The 19,334-nt window shown below is 40.2% G+C and overlaps 1 protein-coding gene across 6 annotated transcripts in view; it reads left to right on the top strand.

Annotated features, from left to right (window-relative positions):
* The window catches only part of ITPRID1 (ITPR interacting domain containing 1), a 142,403-nt gene that overhangs the window by 54,947 nt on the left and 68,122 nt on the right, over nucleotides 1–19,334 (top strand). For 4 of the 6 annotated variants that reach the window (XM_025464549.3, XM_025464550.3, XM_025464547.3 and 1 more), the window contains exons 2-5: nucleotides 5,893–6,070; nucleotides 7,339–7,387; nucleotides 7,716–7,753; nucleotides 17,266–17,317. In XM_025464549.3, the coding sequence (XP_025320334.3) occupies nucleotides 5,911–6,070; nucleotides 7,339–7,387; nucleotides 7,716–7,753; nucleotides 17,266–17,317 (299 nt within the window). In that variant the 5' untranslated portion in view covers nucleotides 5,893–5,910. Of the gene's footprint in view, nucleotides 1–5,892; nucleotides 6,071–6,728; nucleotides 6,996–7,338; nucleotides 7,475–7,715; nucleotides 7,754–17,265; nucleotides 17,318–19,334 lie in introns of those variants that run through there. The other 2 variants (XM_025464551.3, XM_025464552.3) reach the window with 2 other exon arrangements.

A 19,334-nucleotide genomic window follows, 5' to 3' on the forward strand; every position in this document is an offset into this window, starting at 1 on the left:
GAGAGTGGGAGGTGTGGATGATGATGAACATGGGAGCATTTGCTGTGATCCAAATGAGACTATAAGTTTGATTCATATCAGATTGGCAGCAGCAGAGGAGGTCAGTGTGAGATATATTTTAAGGACCCGTCTCTCATCCTCTTTTAAGTGACTTGATATGGCATGTAAAAGGAATAAAGGAATTAAGGAAGACTCATAAGTTCTTGGCCTGAGCAACTGCCTGAATAGTGTTACCAGTTACTGAGATGGGGAACACTGAAATAAAGGCAGGTACTTAGAAAGCAAGCAGAAGTCAAGAAAAGAATAAAGGTTTCAGCATGACACCTATTAAATTAAAAAAAATAAAAGTATCCAAATGAAGATGTGAAGATCCAAGTGAAGATGTGTAACTAGAAATACCCCACTCTGAAGCTCAGGTCCCCTATTCTAAGGGTCTGGACCAGATTTGGAAATGTGAATTAAGGAATCATCATGAGTTGAATAGGAAACTAGAGTAGGAGTTGGATAGAGATTGAAGGGTCAAAGGAGGATTATTTTAAGATGAGAGACATGATAAAGGGAACGATCCAATAGGGAAGAAAAATGGTGCTCAAGCGAAGTCTGTGAGTAGAATAGGGGTGACAAGGTATGCTTTAAACTGGGAATTTGGAGGCTGTTCATTTATAGTGATGAAGTATGACCATGAGAATTGAGTGGAGGGAAGGAATGTTGTAAATATTGTAAATCTGCTGATCATTGAACTGAGTGGTCAAGTGTTGATGGATTGCCCATATTGACAATGAAATCAATTGAAATCTTCCAGGAGGATGACAGAAATACCATTCCTTTTGCAGTAAATGAGGGTAAATATCCTGGATATTTACATAGTCTGATAGCTTATGCTTCAAAAGACAGAGGAAATAAGATCTGAAAGCAGTAATTAGGAACATGGAGGAAATTTATACCATCTCCAAGATTATAGTCCTGATTCAATGAGTGAAAAGGATAAAGCCACAGCTTGAGAGAGTGGCAAAGGAAACCATGTTCAGGTTTTAATTAGAAACAGGAGATGAAGGGACATTCAGTGAAGAGCTAAAGATAAAGTGGATTTAGTAGGTGACAATCTATGAATTCCAGAGGGCACAGGGGTTGGGAGCATCTGGAGAAGGTAGGAGATTGGGCCAGATGAGGCAATGTCCACTGCCACATCCAGATGAAGCAATGTCCACTGCCACATGAGCATGGTTCAAGGGCATAATGGGATTTGTCCTATGGTCTCCTAGAGTAAGAAGTGTGAATCAGTTTCCTTCAAGTGTACGCCTCCCAGGACTGGTCTCAGTCTGTGGAAGGAAGTGAGTGGTGTTGAAGCTTATGGTAATCATCTTTGTGAAAGCATGAGGGGCTCTCAAGGCTTCCTTTTCAAACCTCTATGAGTGATGTCACAGCTGGGAAAGGGACAGGTCTTCCTGAAGCACATGGCTCTATGTAGACTTCTAAATTTTTCTACTGAGGCAAGTTATTTATATGGCAGATAGAAGAGCAAAGCAAACTGGATACCATTTGAGATCTTAACAAAAGGCTTGAACAGAGTAGTGATGAGGATCCATAGTAGAGACATAGAGATGGTGAGATTCCTGTGGATCAGAATGCTTCTGGAATTTTTTCCCATTGTGATGTTCTCTTCCTGACCATGGGGCTCCTTCAGAAGTGGAGCCAAGGCTCGAACTACAGCCTACAATTATCAATTATAACCCTGAAATTAATACTATAGTTGAAGGAATTTCTAAACTCTGATATGAGTCTCTAGTGTCAGGTAAATCTGCATCTCATGGTCACAGAAATATTTTATTCTAATACTTTCCAACTATATTTTTCAATTACTCAAACTAAGCAATCTCAAAATGACCCAGGTTATCTACAAACTATGGGTGTCGAATTTATCTCCTATGGAAAAAGAAGCAAATTGTTACATTGATTGGTGATTCTTTTCCTTTACTTGACAGTTCTTGACATGAAAATGACATACAGAGGCAACATAGAGAAGGAAAAAAAAACTGGCCCACTTGGGTATTGATTGTTTTATATACATTTTTCATTAATTTTTTCCAACAGCCATCTGAAGTGGTTATTTCATAGTCATTATAGAGAAGAAGAAATAGATTATCAGAGATGTTTGAAAATTTCCCCCAAAGAGATGTCAAAAAAGCATCAGAGCTGAGATTAAAATCTGGAGTTATGTGACCTGAAAGCACTTACCCTTTAACCACATTAGAACCAAGAATACTGGCTAAGCCAGCTGGTGTCCCTTTACCAAATAACCAAGCAATCAACTTACAGTTACAGATTATTTACCCTGGGCAGAGTTCTGTGCTGGGATCTATGGGGAACACAGAGATAAATAATCCACAGTCCCTATTCTCCAGTATGAACAACCTTTTTGGCAAGACAACCTGTTTGCATAGAGGTGAAAAAGTTAAATAATCCCAGAGGACAAGAATGTAACTACTGTCACAGCTTTGAGTATCAAGGTATCAAATCCTGTGATTTCTCTGTGGGCTGAAGGCTTCACAGCGAAAAGGAGCATTTATTGTTGCATTTGCTCAAGTGAAAAAAATGTCATATAAAATTAATGTTACACCACCAATATTTTGAGTATTTAAAAAAAAATTTTAAAACGTGAGGACATTTTGGTACATTTCTCTCTCTTTTTTTTTTTTTTGTCTTTTCAATATACTTTTCCTTAGTTTTGTTTTTACAAAATTGTCCTTGGTGCCTGTTTTTCATCCTCTTTCCTATTAAACATGATAATATAAGAAATTTCCTACATTAAAGGAGGTTCTTTATACACATAAGGATTAATGGTATTGTAATTCGAACAGAAGGGATCTGAAGACAGGGAAGAGACCTTCAGGCACAGATGGCAACATAATCTCAGATGAAGATTCACTTTGGACCAAGTCAGCATTGGCAAGAATTTGGTTCCAAATGGTCCTGGGGATAAACGGGTTAATCAGAGGATTCAGCAGAGACTCTATCCCAAACACTTCAGCTCGCCAGTCACCTGAGCAATTCAGGGCTGCCACCACATCTGTGTTGCTTGCAAAGAACTGCTTGCTCTTTGGGTCAAGCCAGTGGATGCCAAAGGAGGGTCATCTAAGCATGGGAGAATCCAAAGCAGATTTGTTTACTTAATGGGAAAGGCATCCACCAAAACAGCAGGGAACAAAAGAGTTTTTCTTTACAAAGTGGTCCCTGACCCTCGCCTTTAGCAAGGGTTCCCACTTTCCTTGGCAGCCTTTTGCTGCTCTAAAGCCAACTACAGGGGAGCTGGCAGGGAGCATATCCTCACTGCTTGTGCAAGCCCAGTGGCTGAGGTCAAACACGCCATTTAAGAACAGAAGTTTCGGGACATACCCAATAAAGCAGCACTTCTATCTAGAACTTTAACGATTTTTACATTGTTATATTTGAAAGAAACAGTAGCTCTGTTAAAATTTGACATTGTAGTACAGAAGCAGCAGTTTGAGGACTTTAGCAGCTTGACAGCTCCTGCTCCCACTACAGAGTGGATTGGTGCAAAACAGGACCTCACTTTCAGTTGAGGTTGGTGGAGGAGCAAGACTGTTTTAGGGTATGCCCTATTTTTCTATGATACTTTATCCTTTTCTTCAGACTATGAGAACGTATTGAGTTTGTTGTCTCATGAATCTTGTTAAGCACGATTTCACAAGGATATTTTCCCTCCTTGTGAAATCTTACGTTGTCAGAGTTGAATACACACACAAGATGCATGGCATTGCCAAACAGAACTTTTTTACTCAAAAGAGCCAAAGTATGAGTAAAATTAAATAGCCAGAAATGAAATCCAATTCAATTAAATTCTTAAAGTTTATTTTGTCTAGTGTTATGGATTCTACTACACCAAATAATCCTATAAAGTTTAGAAAGATAATCTTATCTGTATTATTTTTGTCTTGTGTTAGCATCAGAATTTTTATTAACATATATTTGTTCCCAGAGGATATTCTGAAAGTTAACTTTCTTTTTTAAAAATATTTATTTATTTATTTCAGAAAGGGAGAGAGAGAGAACCCTTGCAGGGGGAGGAGAGGGTGGGCAGAAGGAGACAGAGAATTTCAAGCAGACTCCCTACTGAGCTCAGAGCCCAAAGTGGGGCTTGATCCCACGACCCTGAAGTCATGACCTGACTTGAGCCAAGATCACAACCTGAACTAAAATCAAGAGTTGGATACTCAACCAACTAAGCAACTCAGGTGCCCCCCAAAAGTTAACTTTCTCAAGTAGGCTGACTACATGACTCACTGTTGATATAGATATTAACTGTCTACCCTTTGCCATAATTTTTAAATAATTGAAATTTCTTATTATTCGCTTTTTTAATCATAAAATTCACAGACATTACAATTGTCATTGATTTTGCAGTAATTTACTATTATAACTAAGTGAATATTTATACTTCAATTGAATTATAGAATTTTAATGTACAAAGCATGTAAGGAAACTCTGACTGCCAATTGCATCAAGAATGCTCACCTACCTATACTTAAATGAAAATATTCAAAGGTTTACAATAAATCTGAAAGACTTGCCTTGATAAAATATTGATTAGAAACAATGGATTAAGTCATGTGACCAGTGATTATGAGTGAGTTTAACGATGCAAGACATGTTGTTGAGGTAGGTATTTGACTATTTAGTCATTTCTCTAAACTTGAAGAATAAAGTAATACAAATTGAGGCAGATGCCATGGAAAGAATTTAGTCAGAAAGCATGGTTTTGAATCCTAGCTTTGCTACTTTAATTTTATATTTAATATTATATTTATATTTAGTATTTATATTTATAGTTAGCACTTATTTAGCACCTACTATGTACTGAGAATTCAGTCAAATACTGGAGACACATTGATGAGTAAGAAGGAGACCCTCCTTCTTAATGTCCCGATAATCTGGGGAACTTCAACAATTTACTCAGATGTTCTAAGCTTTTGTCTCCATCTCTTACTCTGCAAGTCTCATAATGATATTAATAAAGGTTAAACGAGATAATAGGGATGATCAATATTTCTTGTGCCATAAGCATAACGTACTTATTACCATTCTAACTGTCCCAATCATCCTATCAGTCAGATGGTATAGCTTAATAATCACAGGAATATGCTTTGAGTCCAGTGCCTGGGTTTGAGTGCTGGTTATTGTGTGGCTTTAGGTATGCAACTTTAGATATGCAATCCCTCTGCTCTTCAATTTACTAGAAAATTGTGACAGATCCCTTCCTCTCTTGGCAATTAAATTAAATAATGAATGTATAGAATTCCACATAGAATCTAGTACTCCACTGGGGTCAACAGTTTTTAAAACTCAGGACAATTTATACCCAATTAAAAAATTAAAGAATGCAGTAAAATTATAGAATTTATACAAGGCCACCCAACAAGTCGCAGAGGTGGGACTCATCCACGTGCATCTGTTGCCAAAGTCTTTATTTTTCACATTTTGGGTTGTCTGAGAATATTTGTATAGATGCAACTGTTGGATAAATTTGAAGGATACTGATTATGTTAATCAATACCTTGAATCTCTCTTCCTGGCTGGTGTCCCCTCCCAGTCCACAGTTTCTTTGCTCTCCATCCACATTGCAGACCCCCAACTGGATCGCCCAGAGGGTGGATGTGGCCTGATGACAGGCAGGGGGCATTAGTCCCAGTGCCCACCTGCCTCTCCCCTGAAAAGGAACCACTTCTCCATGCTGAGACAGAGAACTCGGCTAGGGAGGGTGGAGGAATCTGCTCCAGAAGACTGTGGTGGCCTGTTGGCACTCTGGCTTCTCCTCATTGAGTCAAGCCTAAAAGCTGACTGACTCATCAAGTCTGATCTGTTTGTATGTTTTAGTTTGCCGAATCTCTTACAATGGCAGAGAGGTCTCGTGGTTCTGGCAACTCCCAAGGAGGCCGAGGAAAGAGCAAGAGAGAGATCCTGAGGTCCACCAAGAGGGCCTGGGCTCCCCTGGATGAGCAGCTGCTCCCGGGCCCCAAGGAGGACAGCCGGAGACTCACCATTCCTCTGCTCGGTGAGAATGGACCCTCAGGGCAACTTGAAAACATCTGGCTGTGGGGAGATAAGGGGGATGAGGGGGTCTTGGCTGGGGGCAAATGATTTTGGAACAAACTCTTGGCTTGAAAGATACTAGTGTTCCTGGAAGGATGCCAGAAACTTCTGTGAAATGGGCACTTCTTACCTCCCCAACATTCAAAACTCACACCTTGATGGAAATAGACCAACTGCTCCCTTTCTAAGTGGAGTCCATGTCAGAGACATGAGGCTTCCTGCAGGACATCAAACATTTTATTGAAAGGATCTTCTTATTTTCAGGGTCTTGCACGAAGCATCCACAATAATTTTAATAGCTTAAAGAATAATAAATGGGAAAACACTTTTCCCTCCTCTATGATATAACTGATAGTTTTTGTTCTTTGCCCACCACCCAATTCATTCTGCCTCTATAAAGTCCCTATATTTAAAAAAATAAGCACCTTCCATGCTTACTTGGCCTTTCTGGTTCACCAGACACCTTGTGAAGGGCTAAATCAGGTACTTCACCCTTCAGTGGGATAAAGTCAAAGAAAACCAACCCACAGTAGTCTGTAGCCAACCAGAAAGGACAGAAATATTTACCAGGAAATATTGCTTTCTATCCTCTTCTTTTTGCCTATTGACTATTTGTTAAGCCAGTGACAAAGATCCACCTTAAAAGACTGGTGCCTTTCTAACACAGGATGCCTTTGGCAATCCTGGGACTCTAGTGCAATTTGTCCCTGGAATGAATGCAAATTTGGTTTAGAACCTGGCAGAGAACTCCTTGCAAATAAACATCACTGGCTAGCTGCCTTAGGTAAATGTCATGATTCAATAAGGAGAGGGTCCATGGTGAGCTATATCCGACAAGAGAGAGACAAAAGTCTGGTATGCTTTTTCACTCTTCATGTTCACACCAGGTAATTTAAAAATTATTCTAATATCTCTTGCACTTCAGTGATTTATGCTTCTTCCTTTTCACATTTCCTTTTTTCTTTCTTTCTTTCTTTCTTTCTTTCTTTCTTTCTTTCTTTCTTTCTTTCTTCCTTTCTCGATGTCAGTCATTTGGCAAGTTTATGATTTGTTCTCAGGAAAGACTAATTATGGAAAGTGGGAAGTTTTGCCTTGAGAAAATAAACGAACATGCTTTTAGAAACATGTGACTATGTAGGAAATAGAGCTATGGTGGTGGTTGGATAATGGAGTAGTGTTATTTTAGCTGGTGTGCTTTGATTGACTGGTCTGTTTCTTTCTCTTTTGTAGAAGAATCCAAACAAGCCAGTATTCAGCAGTGGCTGGACTCTGGATTCTTGTAAGTGTTTCTTTGTGCCTTACACATCTCTCTTGCAAAAATCGGTGAAAACAACATGGGTAACTCTGCTGGGGGCAGGTGTGACAGGTAGGGCTTTTCATTTTAACTGGATACATGAAGGATTGCTCTATTATTACATAAGTTATATATCAATTTTAAAGTATGCAACAGAATACTGTTCCAGTCCCTGGCTGTTGATTGCTTTTAAAAAGTTCTCCCATAATAGAGCCTAGTTCTGCATTTACTCTCATCTGTTTAATTAAAATGCAATTTAGTATAATTGAGTTGTATACATTGTTTGACTCGCAATATTTTTGTTTTTTTATAGGGTAAATGAAAACTTTCAGCAAGTCATCGACCACACTGGTAAGACAAGAGAATCAGAAGCATTTAGGCTTTGTGGACCCGAGTAAATTGATTAAAATGTCTATGTGAATAAATCTTCTTAAAATGAGAAATATCAGAGCTTGCTAAAAACAAGCTGGAATGGATCTCAAAAACCATCCAGCTCAACTGTTTTGTCTGATACATAAAACAGAGGCTCAGAAGGGATAGGGGGTCACTCAGTAGCAGGCAGAGGGCTGTAAACCAGGCCTCTTGCCACATCATTAGTTCAGACTTTACCAGAAAACTTACCGGGTTCTATGAAGACATTTTGCAAGGATATAATTATGGAAATGCAATTGTTTAACTTTTCCTCACGCTGTATTATACTTTTATGTCTAAATCTAGTTTCTTTCTATTCTTCAGTCTCAAAATTGTATCCTCTCTTTCTAATGGTGCATTTGTTCTCAAAAAGAACAGATGACTGAATTCTGTGGCAAACAATATAAGTATGTATTTCTGACGCAGGAAATGTATCACACTTGTTACACTGAGATTTGATAAGAACATTATAAAAGTAAATTAATTGCAAATCTCACAGTTTCCACCTTCTTTAAATGAAATACTGTATTTCATAGAAATACAATCATAAAATGCACTTACAGGCCCCCCGCATAACCAGCTCAATTGGTGGAACATGCGATTCTTCATCTCGGGGTCATGAGTTAAAGCCCCTCCTTGGGTGTAGAGATTACTTAAGAAATAAATATAAATAAATACATACATACATACATACATACATACATACATTCACATTTTAAGTACTACTCAGGAAAATAAAACAAGAAGCCTGGCAATTATAAATGAAAGGCAACCCTGATTACAAGACACTTCCTGATTTCATAGATGTTAAAATTGAAAAAAAGGCGTGTTTTAAAACTGATGAAATGTCATAAATAATGTATGTAAAAAAATGACATAAATTAGGAGTTTAATGATTAGAGGGGAAAACTATTAGTTTAATGGTTACTTACTTGGCTGATTCTAATTATTTCACTTCCTCCTCTGACATCTTAAATTAAGATTGACCATTGGCTACAAATCAGTTTAAACATGAGGCTTTTTTACTAAAAACAAAAACAAAAAACTAGGTATATCATTGAAATTTCCTCCTTATCGAAACTTCTTTATTTTTTTAATATAAAAGTCACATTATTCCCCAAATCTCTGAAGATGTTTGCCAGTAAACTGAATTTAACGATCTCTATAATAGTGCAGAATCAAGAAAAGACAAGAACTTGGGGTGCCCAGCTGACTCAATTGGTAGAGCATGTGACTCTTGATCTTGGAATTATGAGTTCTAGCCCCACATTGAGTGTAGAGATTACTTAAAAATAAAATCTTAAAGAGAGAAAGAAAGAAAGAAGAAAGAAAGAAAGAAAGAAGAAAGAAAGAAAGAAAGAAAGAAAGAAAGAAAGAAAGAAAGAAAGAAAGAAAGAAAGAAAACCTAAGAAATACTGCCAGCATGAGATGTCAGAAATCCCTGATGTTTCCTCTTGCCCGGGTCATGGTGGGAGGCCTGGGGTTGTCAGTAACTATATTATTAAAAGCTTCACTTCTCAGAAATTAAAGACAACCATGGCCCTTCCACCTCTGAATCAAGTCAATGGAGTGTAAAGGCACAGACAGGAGGTGCAAAGGTGGAAGAAAGAAGGGATAACACATCAGAAACACACAATTCCCATTTGCCAGGTGCTTTATCTTTTCAGCAAGGTTTTTTAATAATAATGGAATAGCCTCTTACAAGTTTAATTGAGCCTTCATTTTACAAGGCTCTTTATGATCTGTTGTATTTTAAACTCAGTAACCTGTGTGGAAGGAAGGCCGGTGTTCATCCAAGCTTTGCAGTGAAGATTCTGGGCCACGGAGTAATCAGGGGTTACGGTTTGGGGGCAGAAGCTGGTTAGGAGGGGGCAGAGGAACTTGAAGCCCAGCATTCAATCAAGCCTTCTGTGTGCTGGTCCTAGCCTTCTGTGTGCTGGTCCTAGCCATGCTGAGACCAATAAATGTGGAGTTTAGAGAAGTCGAGTCATACTGTAAAATGTAGAAGCTAGGACAGTGCCAAAATCTGGTACCTAAAATTCGTGGTAAGAGTGGCAAAGAGAAAAACCGGCGAGATGAAAAGAAACCAAAGAGGAGAGAGAAGAATAATCACTACTGGAAGGAAAATCCCATAAAAACTCATGCAATCCTAGTATGATGCAGAGTGGTACCTTCGTTCCTAGGGCAGCTCTAACAAATTACCCCAAACTTAGTGGCTTTAAACAGAAATCTACTCTCTCAAGATTCTGGAGGTTGGAAAACTGAAATCAAGGTGTGTAGACCAGGTCATTCTGTCTCTGAAGGATCTAGAGAAGAATCCTCTCTTGCCTCTTCCTTCCTGCAAGAGGCCCCCAGGAATCCTTGGCATTCCTTGGCTTATAGTGACAGCCTTCCGTTCTCTGTCTCTACTCCACATGGCCACTTCTTCCTGTGCAGGGAAAGCTTTTCTCTTTTTTTAAGGACACCAGTCATTGGATTTAAGACCCACCCTAATCCAGTATGACCTCACCTTTACTAATTATATCTACAAAAACCCTATTTCCAAATAAGGGACACATTTTAAAATGAGACTTCAGATACAGAAATTAGATTCAACCTACTACAAGTAGAATTTATTCTAAGGTTGGTTTCCCTCATTGATCACTCCTGAGGCCTGCAAGTACCTGCTCATCTGATAGGTGACACACTGCCTCCCATAGAAAGCATTCTAGGGGACCTCTAGGTCTTGGACTGGGCCCCAAATAAAATGGGAGGGAGGTTGCATATGGCTTCAGTGGTCCTATTGCTGAATTCCTTCTGAATTTAGAGATGGCTAAAGTAGGGCATTGGCCTTTTATGGTGACTCTTTGGCTTTCATGGGGCTATGTGACTCCCTAAAGTCTCATTTTTATTAAACTGGAGTCTAGCTGGCTCATTTTCCAATTGCCAGTACTATTTCACTAGATAAAGCCCTTAACCCATGGCACTTCAGCTTCTTCATCAGTAGAACTGGGAGGGGAGATAAATGATTATATATATATATATTTTTTTAAGATTTTATTTATTTATTCATGAGAGACAAAGAGAGAGACAGAGACAGAGACAGAGACAGAGACAGAGACAGAGACAGGCAGAGAGAGAAGCAGGCTCCATGCAGGGAGCTCGATGTGGGACTCGATCCCAGGTCTCCAGGATCAGGCCCTGAGCTGAAGGCGGCACTAAACCGCTGAGCCACCTGGGCTGCCCAAATGATTATATTATATATTAAGGGCACACAGTCTAGGTACATTACATATGCTATCTTATTTACCCTAACCATCTTCTAAGGTAAATATTATCATTAATAACTTTTGCAAGGAGGAGAATGAGACTCAGAAAGGTTAAGTAACTTGCCTAAAGTAGGTAAGGGGGTCAAGATTTGAATTTTGATCTGTCTGACTTGGTAGCCACGTTGCCTCTCCAGAAGCCTAGTATAATTTACTATATGTGTTATGCATGGAAGCACCCAGGGGGAAAGCAAGCCCTACATCAATCTCCCTGCAAGAAGAGTCAAAATGTGAGCATCGTGGCTGAGTTCACTGGCATTTACTTCTCTCTCCAGGTCTTCTGGCTCTTGTGCACCAGCCTTCAGAACCACAACATAGTCCTCCAGAATTTAAATTTTTTACAGTAGAACTAATTTCTTATGTCAATTGAATAATGTCAATGGAAAGGTTAAATGACCACGGCTAGATGTTAAAATAAAAAAAAGATGCATCAAATAATTCCTCTGGAAAGCCACTCGATTGGCTGGCTGCTTGCATCCCAGGTCTTACTCAGGTATTTCACAAAGGATAGTCTCTCACCATCTGCCCAAAACATTAGGACATCTTAGCTGAGTGGTCTGGCAGTCTTCTTAAGTATCTCCAGAACATTGTCTGTGCACATGGATAACTCAGAGCACATGGATGACTTACAGGGAAGACCCTTATGGGCATCCTTCAATTTGTCTTTCTCCTTTCTGAGAACTATCACTGGTACAGATCAACTCCTTGTGGTTGTCACCAACAGCGTGAGCAAACACAAGTTTGATGCTTGGTTTGTGCTCAGTGAGGATCAGTGGAATTTCCTATTGCCATAAACACAATAGGACAGTTAGAACCTCTTTGAGGTCAGTTGGGCTGCTAAAGGGTACATGGTGATGGATGTGAAAGTGTGTCTTTTCAGGCTGCTGACTCTTCTTAATCCCAGATTCCATAATAAAACTGTGTAGATGAAAGCCTGAGGTGAGGAGCTGGTTTTCAGCAAGCCCACTCCCACCACTGAGGAACAAATTAGACTTTGGCATCATTGCCCTGAGAGTGCATTGGAGTTACCTTGCAGGAACAGTCACCTACACAAATGCATGTGTCACTGGGGAACTTTATGAAATGTGCACTTGTTTAATAACACAGCCAAGCATAACTTTGAGGGAATGTCCAATGTCCACAGCAAAAAAAAAAAAAAAAAAAAAAAAAAAAAAAAAAATATATATATATATATATATATATATATATAGTTTTTGTCAAAGATCTGCTTGGAGCCATTGATTACTTGATGGGTGGTTAATTCATTTTCCCTTTTAATATTTAGATATTTCTTCTCCAATCCCCAGAAGGATCCTTGAAGAATAAACTTAACATCTTTCCAAAAGGAATTTGTTAAATAAGAACTTAAAAAAAAATCAAATTCTAAAATCTGTGGTCTATAAGATGAGGTCAATGTAAATCCAATTAAACATAATAGATGCTCCCTTAATGCTTAGCAAACAAAAGCATTCAGAGCAAAGAACTGTGTTAGTGGAGGGGCACCTGAGTGGCTCAGTCGGTTGAGCATCCAACCTTGATTTCAGCTAAGGTCATGATCTCAGGGTCGTGAGATCAAGCCCAGTGTTGGGCTCTGTGCTGAATGTGCAGCCTGTTTGGGATTCTCTCTCCCTATGTCCTCACACTCTCTCGAAGAGAGAGAGAGAAGGAAGGAAGGAAGGAAGGAAGGAAGGAAGGAAGGAAGGAAGGAAGGAAGGAAGGAAGGATGGATTGTGCCGGTGGAGAATACAAAGATGTAGAATATAAGGCTCTGCTCTTACATATGTCATTCTGGCTCCCCAGGACCGTTGAAATGTGAATGCAATCTGTGCTAGTTTTTCACAAGACCCTCTTGTCTTGTCCCCTTTCATTGCCATCCTAATTCTTTATCTTTCTTCATCTAATGCCTCCTGTCTTAGAGTCTTTCCTGTTCTATTCTCCTCTTCTCCTTCTTTTGAGCCCTGACCCAGGTCCCATATTCTCTATAAGCCCTTCCTGACATCTGCGCTAAGAGACTCAGTTTTTCTTCTGAACACCAGTCACATGCAGTATGGGTTCTACCCATATGGCACCTGGTCTGTGATGCCTCAAATTATTAGGGATACGAGCGGCTTCACTAACAAAATTGTGAATCCCACTGAGGTAGGAATTATCTCTAACACATCTGATTTCCCCAAAGCTAGTCAACAAAAGATCTCAGTAAAATTGGTCCAAAATGAAGCTGATGTAAGTCAGATTGGGAAATCTTCAAAGAAGAGTGACTTGGGCTAGTCAAAGAGCGATGTGGTTTTGATAAAAACAAAGAGGCAAAGGAAGACAGTGTCACTGGGTTCAAGGAACTTGAACAAAGGCACAGAATGAAAAGAAAACCAAATGTGTGCAGGAAAGCATATAGAAGGCGGTCAGACTAAAGAAATGGTTTCATTCTGGGGAAAAAAACTGGAAATTTTTCTGATAAATAGGGGTTTGTCAGCTTATAAATGCCTTAAAATCCAGAAAGAGGAAATCACACTTGATGTATTGAGATCATCTCAGGTTCCGGTCAAAGGAGAAATCACTGAAACTGGGGTCTGTGTTGAGGAGGATTTTGAGACCACATCTTTGTTCACCTGAACAGAAGGCCATGAATAATTAGTGATAGTTGCCATAGGCGCAGCGCTGGGGAATTGAACCAAGCGTGTTACACACTTGCCATCTCTATTAGAGTGAGTTATGAATGGTTTCTGAGAGGAGAAATGACAGATTCCAATGTTTATCCTGGAAATAGGAAGAAGGTGCACACCTTGGGAAGACACTGTTGCGATCACAGGCGGGCTGGAGGTCACAAGGGCTTGGGCTGCGTGTCGGCACTGGAATGGAGAGGATCCTGTCAGCTGCATCCAGAAAATAAGCAGATATTCGAGCGAAGAAGAACAAAGCGTTACAATTGGCTTTAAGGTTTTGAGCATGAGTGTCAGAGAGAAAAAGGAATCTTTTCTTTTGTAAAAATATGGACTGTGATCATTTACAAACGGAGACAAGCCCTGTCGACTGCCTCTGCTCAGTGTCTCGGCCGTGCAGGAGTTAAATCTACAGAAAGCTGCAGAATGCTATTATTTTAGAGCCCTGTGAACATGTAATTTGATTAGTCTATTGGACGATATTCCAAAGAACCAAATGTCTTCCATGAATCAGTCAGAAATGCTTAGGAAAACCAAAATAAAAAATGCTTTCTAAGCCAATAAAGGTGCTAATTAGTGCCTTCTGCATATCTCACTACATCTTCTCCAGTAATCCATTTTGCAGGGTTAAGTGCGGTGTCTGCTGCTTCAGATGGCAAAAGTCCACCCAACAGTAGGGAGGGTGGCTGGAGACTCCAGTATCTAAAAGGGAATCAGAACTGGCATTTTAACCCATGCAATGGGATGTATTGAGTGGAGCAGAGAACTTTTTTTTCTTGCTTTAATTCGCTTCCAAATCAACCTTTATGAGACTTAGGGATAGTAGGACCTTATTTTTCTTTTCTTCCTCAATCCACCATGGCTTTGAAAGAGTAAAATCTGGTGTTAAAAAACCTTAGAAGGGGATCTTAGAAGGAAAGAAAAATTGGGGAAGATATCAAGACCAAGCAACTAGAGAAGGAAGAAGGACGTAAGGAGACCTTGGCACACAGGGCTCTGTGGGTGGATACAGGCATCCCACCTTCCGCCTGGGGCAGCCTCGAGCATGCCCTCTCGAGGAAATGCAAGGTCATGGGAGCAGACTGGTGGTCCCATTATGACATTCCTACGTGTCAAATTCTGGTGGTGGTCAGAGGGGGCGGACTCAGATGCTCCCAGCAGCCAGGCAGGTGACTGCTAATGAACCAAGCAAACAGGATAGAGACTGCGGAGAACGGCTGCACACGTTGGCTCCAAAAGATTGCTCCCTGAAGAGATCTGGGCCGATGCTGCTGCATCTTCGGAGTTTTAAGGAGATTCTAGGAATCCCAGTGCTGGCGAGAACTGGGCCACCAGCTTGTGCCTCTCGGTTCAGGTTCATTATTGAAAACCGACAGAGGGAACGAGAGCCTAACCCTGACAAGCCCAGGAAGTTTATCTTGCAAATGAGCAAAGTGGAAAAAAAAAATAACAACAACCGAACTAGACTGGAAAAAAAAATTCCTCCAACAGGCAAGGAATAATAGTTTTGTAATGTCTTGTGAGACTCTCAATGGCTTGGTCCAAATGCTGGAAAGGCACATCATAGATTTATATTTTTCACTCCATATGACTTGTGTGACAGGGTTCCATTTGTTTTCTAGGCTAGACAGGCATCACAACCATGCTCTCGCTACCTTTTAAAATTGTAGCTGTGTATTCTGGGCTTAGTTAAGAACTCACCGTCTGCTCACACCTCAGTGATATGCCTCAAGTCTTTATCTTTCTAGACCAGTGTTCAGCAGGGTCACCGAGCCTTTGAAAAAAACAGCTGAAAACTACAGGTGTTCCTATCTCCACCTCTAAGATTTGGCACTCAGAGGCAAGTTCACAGATACCTAGAGATCTGTTCCTTGTCTCCTACCCAGACGAGAACCCCGGCTCCAGACTGAAGAGCCCTTTATTATTTTCAACCTTTTTTTTTTTTTCATATGTTCCAATCACTTAGGTTTGTTTTTCCAAAATTTCTCCCCACCTGCATATATTTCTCAGGGTGAAAGACTTGACTTTCTCATGGGAGTGCTGGGTGGCAACATTTCCAGTTTTATACATGTCGCACATTTGCACCCAGGAAAGCCACCGTGAGAGGAAATGAGAAGGCTGGTGAACTTTCGGAGGAACTGGCCCATGTTCTGAATGTCTCCCTCTGCAGACGTCTGCCACAGCGTTACATCATGACGCAGATCCTGAAGGCTGCCACGGCTCATTCAGGAGACTCCCAGGACTTAGCTCTCCTCTTCTGTCTTCAGCACCACTAACCAGGCAAATGGACCTTCAGCGTCATCTCTCTCACATTTATTTGTTTGCTCAGAAACCGTGTCCCGACACATACATACAAACTCCTCTTTCTGGTTTTCAAATAAGCGACAGGACATTTCTGTTGAGAGTGTAGTGTTTTGAGAAGAAACAACAGCCACAGATAAAAATAAGCTGTGGTATCCTGCTGGCTATGGGAAATACATTCAATCTCTCTGAGCCTCAGTTGCCTCTCTGTTAAGGGGGGATTTTTTTAAATTAATTAATTTATTTATTTTTATAAATTTTTTATTGGTGTTCAATTTGCCGACATATAGAATAACACCCAGTGCTCATCCCATCAAGTGCTCCCCTCAGTGCCCGTCACCCAGTCACCCCCACCCCCTGCCCACCTCCCTTTCTACCACCCCTAGTTCGTTTCCCAGAGTTAGGAGTTTCTCATGTTCTGTCTCTTAAGGGGGGATTTGTAATACCCATTTCAATAGATTTGCTGTATGAAATAAAAGGGGTGGTACCTGCAACATGCTTAGCACGTTGTCTCCTACAAAGTTAGTACTAAGTAAATAATAACTGTTATTGCTGTAATCAATAATCAAGGTAATGATAAATTCCTGGATCCCCTACTTTTGACTGTGTGATCATGGGCTTTTTATTTGACTCCCTATCTGAAAAATCAGGATAGGTCCTAAATTTAAGACTGTTGAGAGGATTAGGAGATACAAATGCATGGCAGATGCTCAACAAATGCTGGATCCTTCATGTATTCTTTTGCCTGTCCTCACCCATGCTCCTCAACCTTGTGGACCACGAGTGAGTATTCCAAATGCCCTACGATCTCATCAGACTAGCCCTATCACTGTGCTTTGCACTTGCTATGGACACTCTTCATGCATGGCCACACCTCTTTTCTCTCCATCAAACCCTACCCATTTTAAAAATCCAAGCCAAGTACCAGTTTCTCCACGAAACCTTTGCTGTCTACTTCATTTACCACTGACTTCCCTCTTGACTGAGCAAGTACATTTCTTCAGGTGGTTGTCACACAATTTAGCCATTAATTACATTCCGTATTGTTCCACTACAGAGATGCCTTGTACCTCGTGTTGATACAATCTAGGATATGGAAATCAATCCCATCTTCCTACACTTGAGGAACAGAAAATCTTCTATGTGCTAAAAAGGAAATCAAGCTCATCTCTTCTTTTCTTTGTTGCAGTTTCTTTGCATGAACAAGGAATGGTACACATAACTGTGAAGGACTACCTGAGGTAGGTGGCAGGGCCCCCGTCGCTCCACTCCAGTCTTTCACAGCCACATCTTTCATAAATGAAATGGAAATGAGGACACTTCTTAATAATGCCATGGATCTTACGCTCTTGTCGCTGGTTTAGCCACATCACCTAGAATGCTTTCACTAGCCTTGAGAGAAATAGAGGTTCTTTCACTGTCATAAAGGAGGAACAATTAAATCCACACAAGCTGGCATGGGGGGGGGGAGGAATTTAATGAAAACATATGCATAAAAGGCATTTGGCTATAATATAACTGTTCAGAGGCCCTGTCCGTAAAATAGTTGCATGCATATTCTCATATTGTCAATATTATCCACCGCCATGCTATTTGCTGGGCAATAATACAGTTGACCTTTGAACAACATGGCTTTGAACTGTGCAGGTCCACCTAAATGCCAGTGTTTTTTAAATTCAAGAGTAATTACCATACAGTGTTGGTTTCAGGTGTACAATATAACGATTGAACAATTCTATACATTTCTCAGTGTTCATCAAGATAAGTGTACTTGTAGGGCAGCCTCGGTGGCCCAGTGGTTTAGCGCCACCTTCAGCGCAGGGTGTGATCCTAGGGACCCCGGATCGAGTCCCGCATTGAGCTCCCTGCATAGAGCCTGCTCTCCCTCTGCCAGTGTCTCTGCCTCTCTCTCTCTCTCTCTCTCTCTCTCTCTCTCTCTGTCTCTCATGAATAAATAAATAAAATCTTAAAAAAAAGGAAAAAGACAAGTGTACTTTTAATTCTATTTCACCCATCCCCCCACCCACTTCCCCTTTGGCAACCACCAGTTTGTTCTCTGTATTTAAGAGTCTGAGGTTTATGTTTATCTCTTTTTTTCTTTGTTCTTTTGTTTTGTTTCTTAAATTCCACACATGAGTGAAATCACATGGTATCTGTCCTTCCCCAACTTACTTATTTCATTATTCAGATTTTTTTTCTTTTAAGTACAATACAGTACTATAAATATGTTTTCTCTTTTGGTTTTCTTGATGACATTTTCTTTTCTCTAGCTTACTTTATTGTAAGAACACAACATATTATATATAACATACAAAATATATGCTAGTTGACTATTATCAATAAGGCTTTCTGCCAACAGTAGGTTGGGTTATTAGTAGTTAAGAATTAGGGGAGTCAAAACTTATGTGTAGATTTTGACTATGTCAGGGGTCCTAGCCTCCTTGTTGTTTGAGGGTCAACTGTATATAAGATTTCCAATGTTACAGGTTGAATGCAGTGAGAGTCTCTTAATATGAGGATATACTAGGTCTCAAAATAGTGTCCAACAGTGGCAGCGGCATCACCTCAGAACTTAATAGCATTGTGAATTTTAATCCAAACATTCTGAGTCAGGAAATCTGTGTTTCTGCAAGCCTTTCAGATGATTCTGAGAGACACTCTGGTTTCAAAACCATTGGCATAGATTGAGCTTTCTAAGGTTGGGAATTCTGCTTCCATGCCTCAGCCACCCTTGCACTTTTGAGATAATCTCAACTAGTTGAAAACCAAATATTCAATACTGTAACACTCTGACTCCTACCATTCACAAGTAAAAAACTACTTTGTCATGGTTTTTCCCTCTTAGCAGATTAGCTATTTTTGCTCCTCACAGAATCAGGGAGCTGTAAAAGGACCCCAGAAATCTCTCAGGCAACTTTCTCATTTTGTTGAAGAGAAAAGTGAAAGCCAAGGTCAGTGACTCACCCCTGCTCTCATGGCTTGATTAGAACTCTGACAATACATGGATTCTCCGGGTCCAAGGCCAGGGCAGTTTCTGGGTGGCTCTACTGAACATTACAAAGTAAGGTGTGATCCTCAAACCCGGAATGAAACAGAAATATGGCAGGCTTAATACAAACTGAGGGGAGGCAATAAATAAAAAGATATCTTCTGTGTCTCTCCAGGGCTCCCAGCAAACTCAACCATCTGTTAAAACCAGAGTCTTTATTATTCAGCAACACAACTTTCTCTGCCTTAATGCAGAAAAACAATTGAACA

The sequence above is a fragment of the Canis lupus genome, chromosome 14 (assembly GCF_003254725.2).
Source record: "Canis lupus dingo isolate Sandy chromosome 14, ASM325472v2, whole genome shotgun sequence".
Classification (NCBI taxonomy): Eukaryota; Metazoa; Chordata; class Mammalia; order Carnivora; family Canidae; genus Canis; species Canis lupus.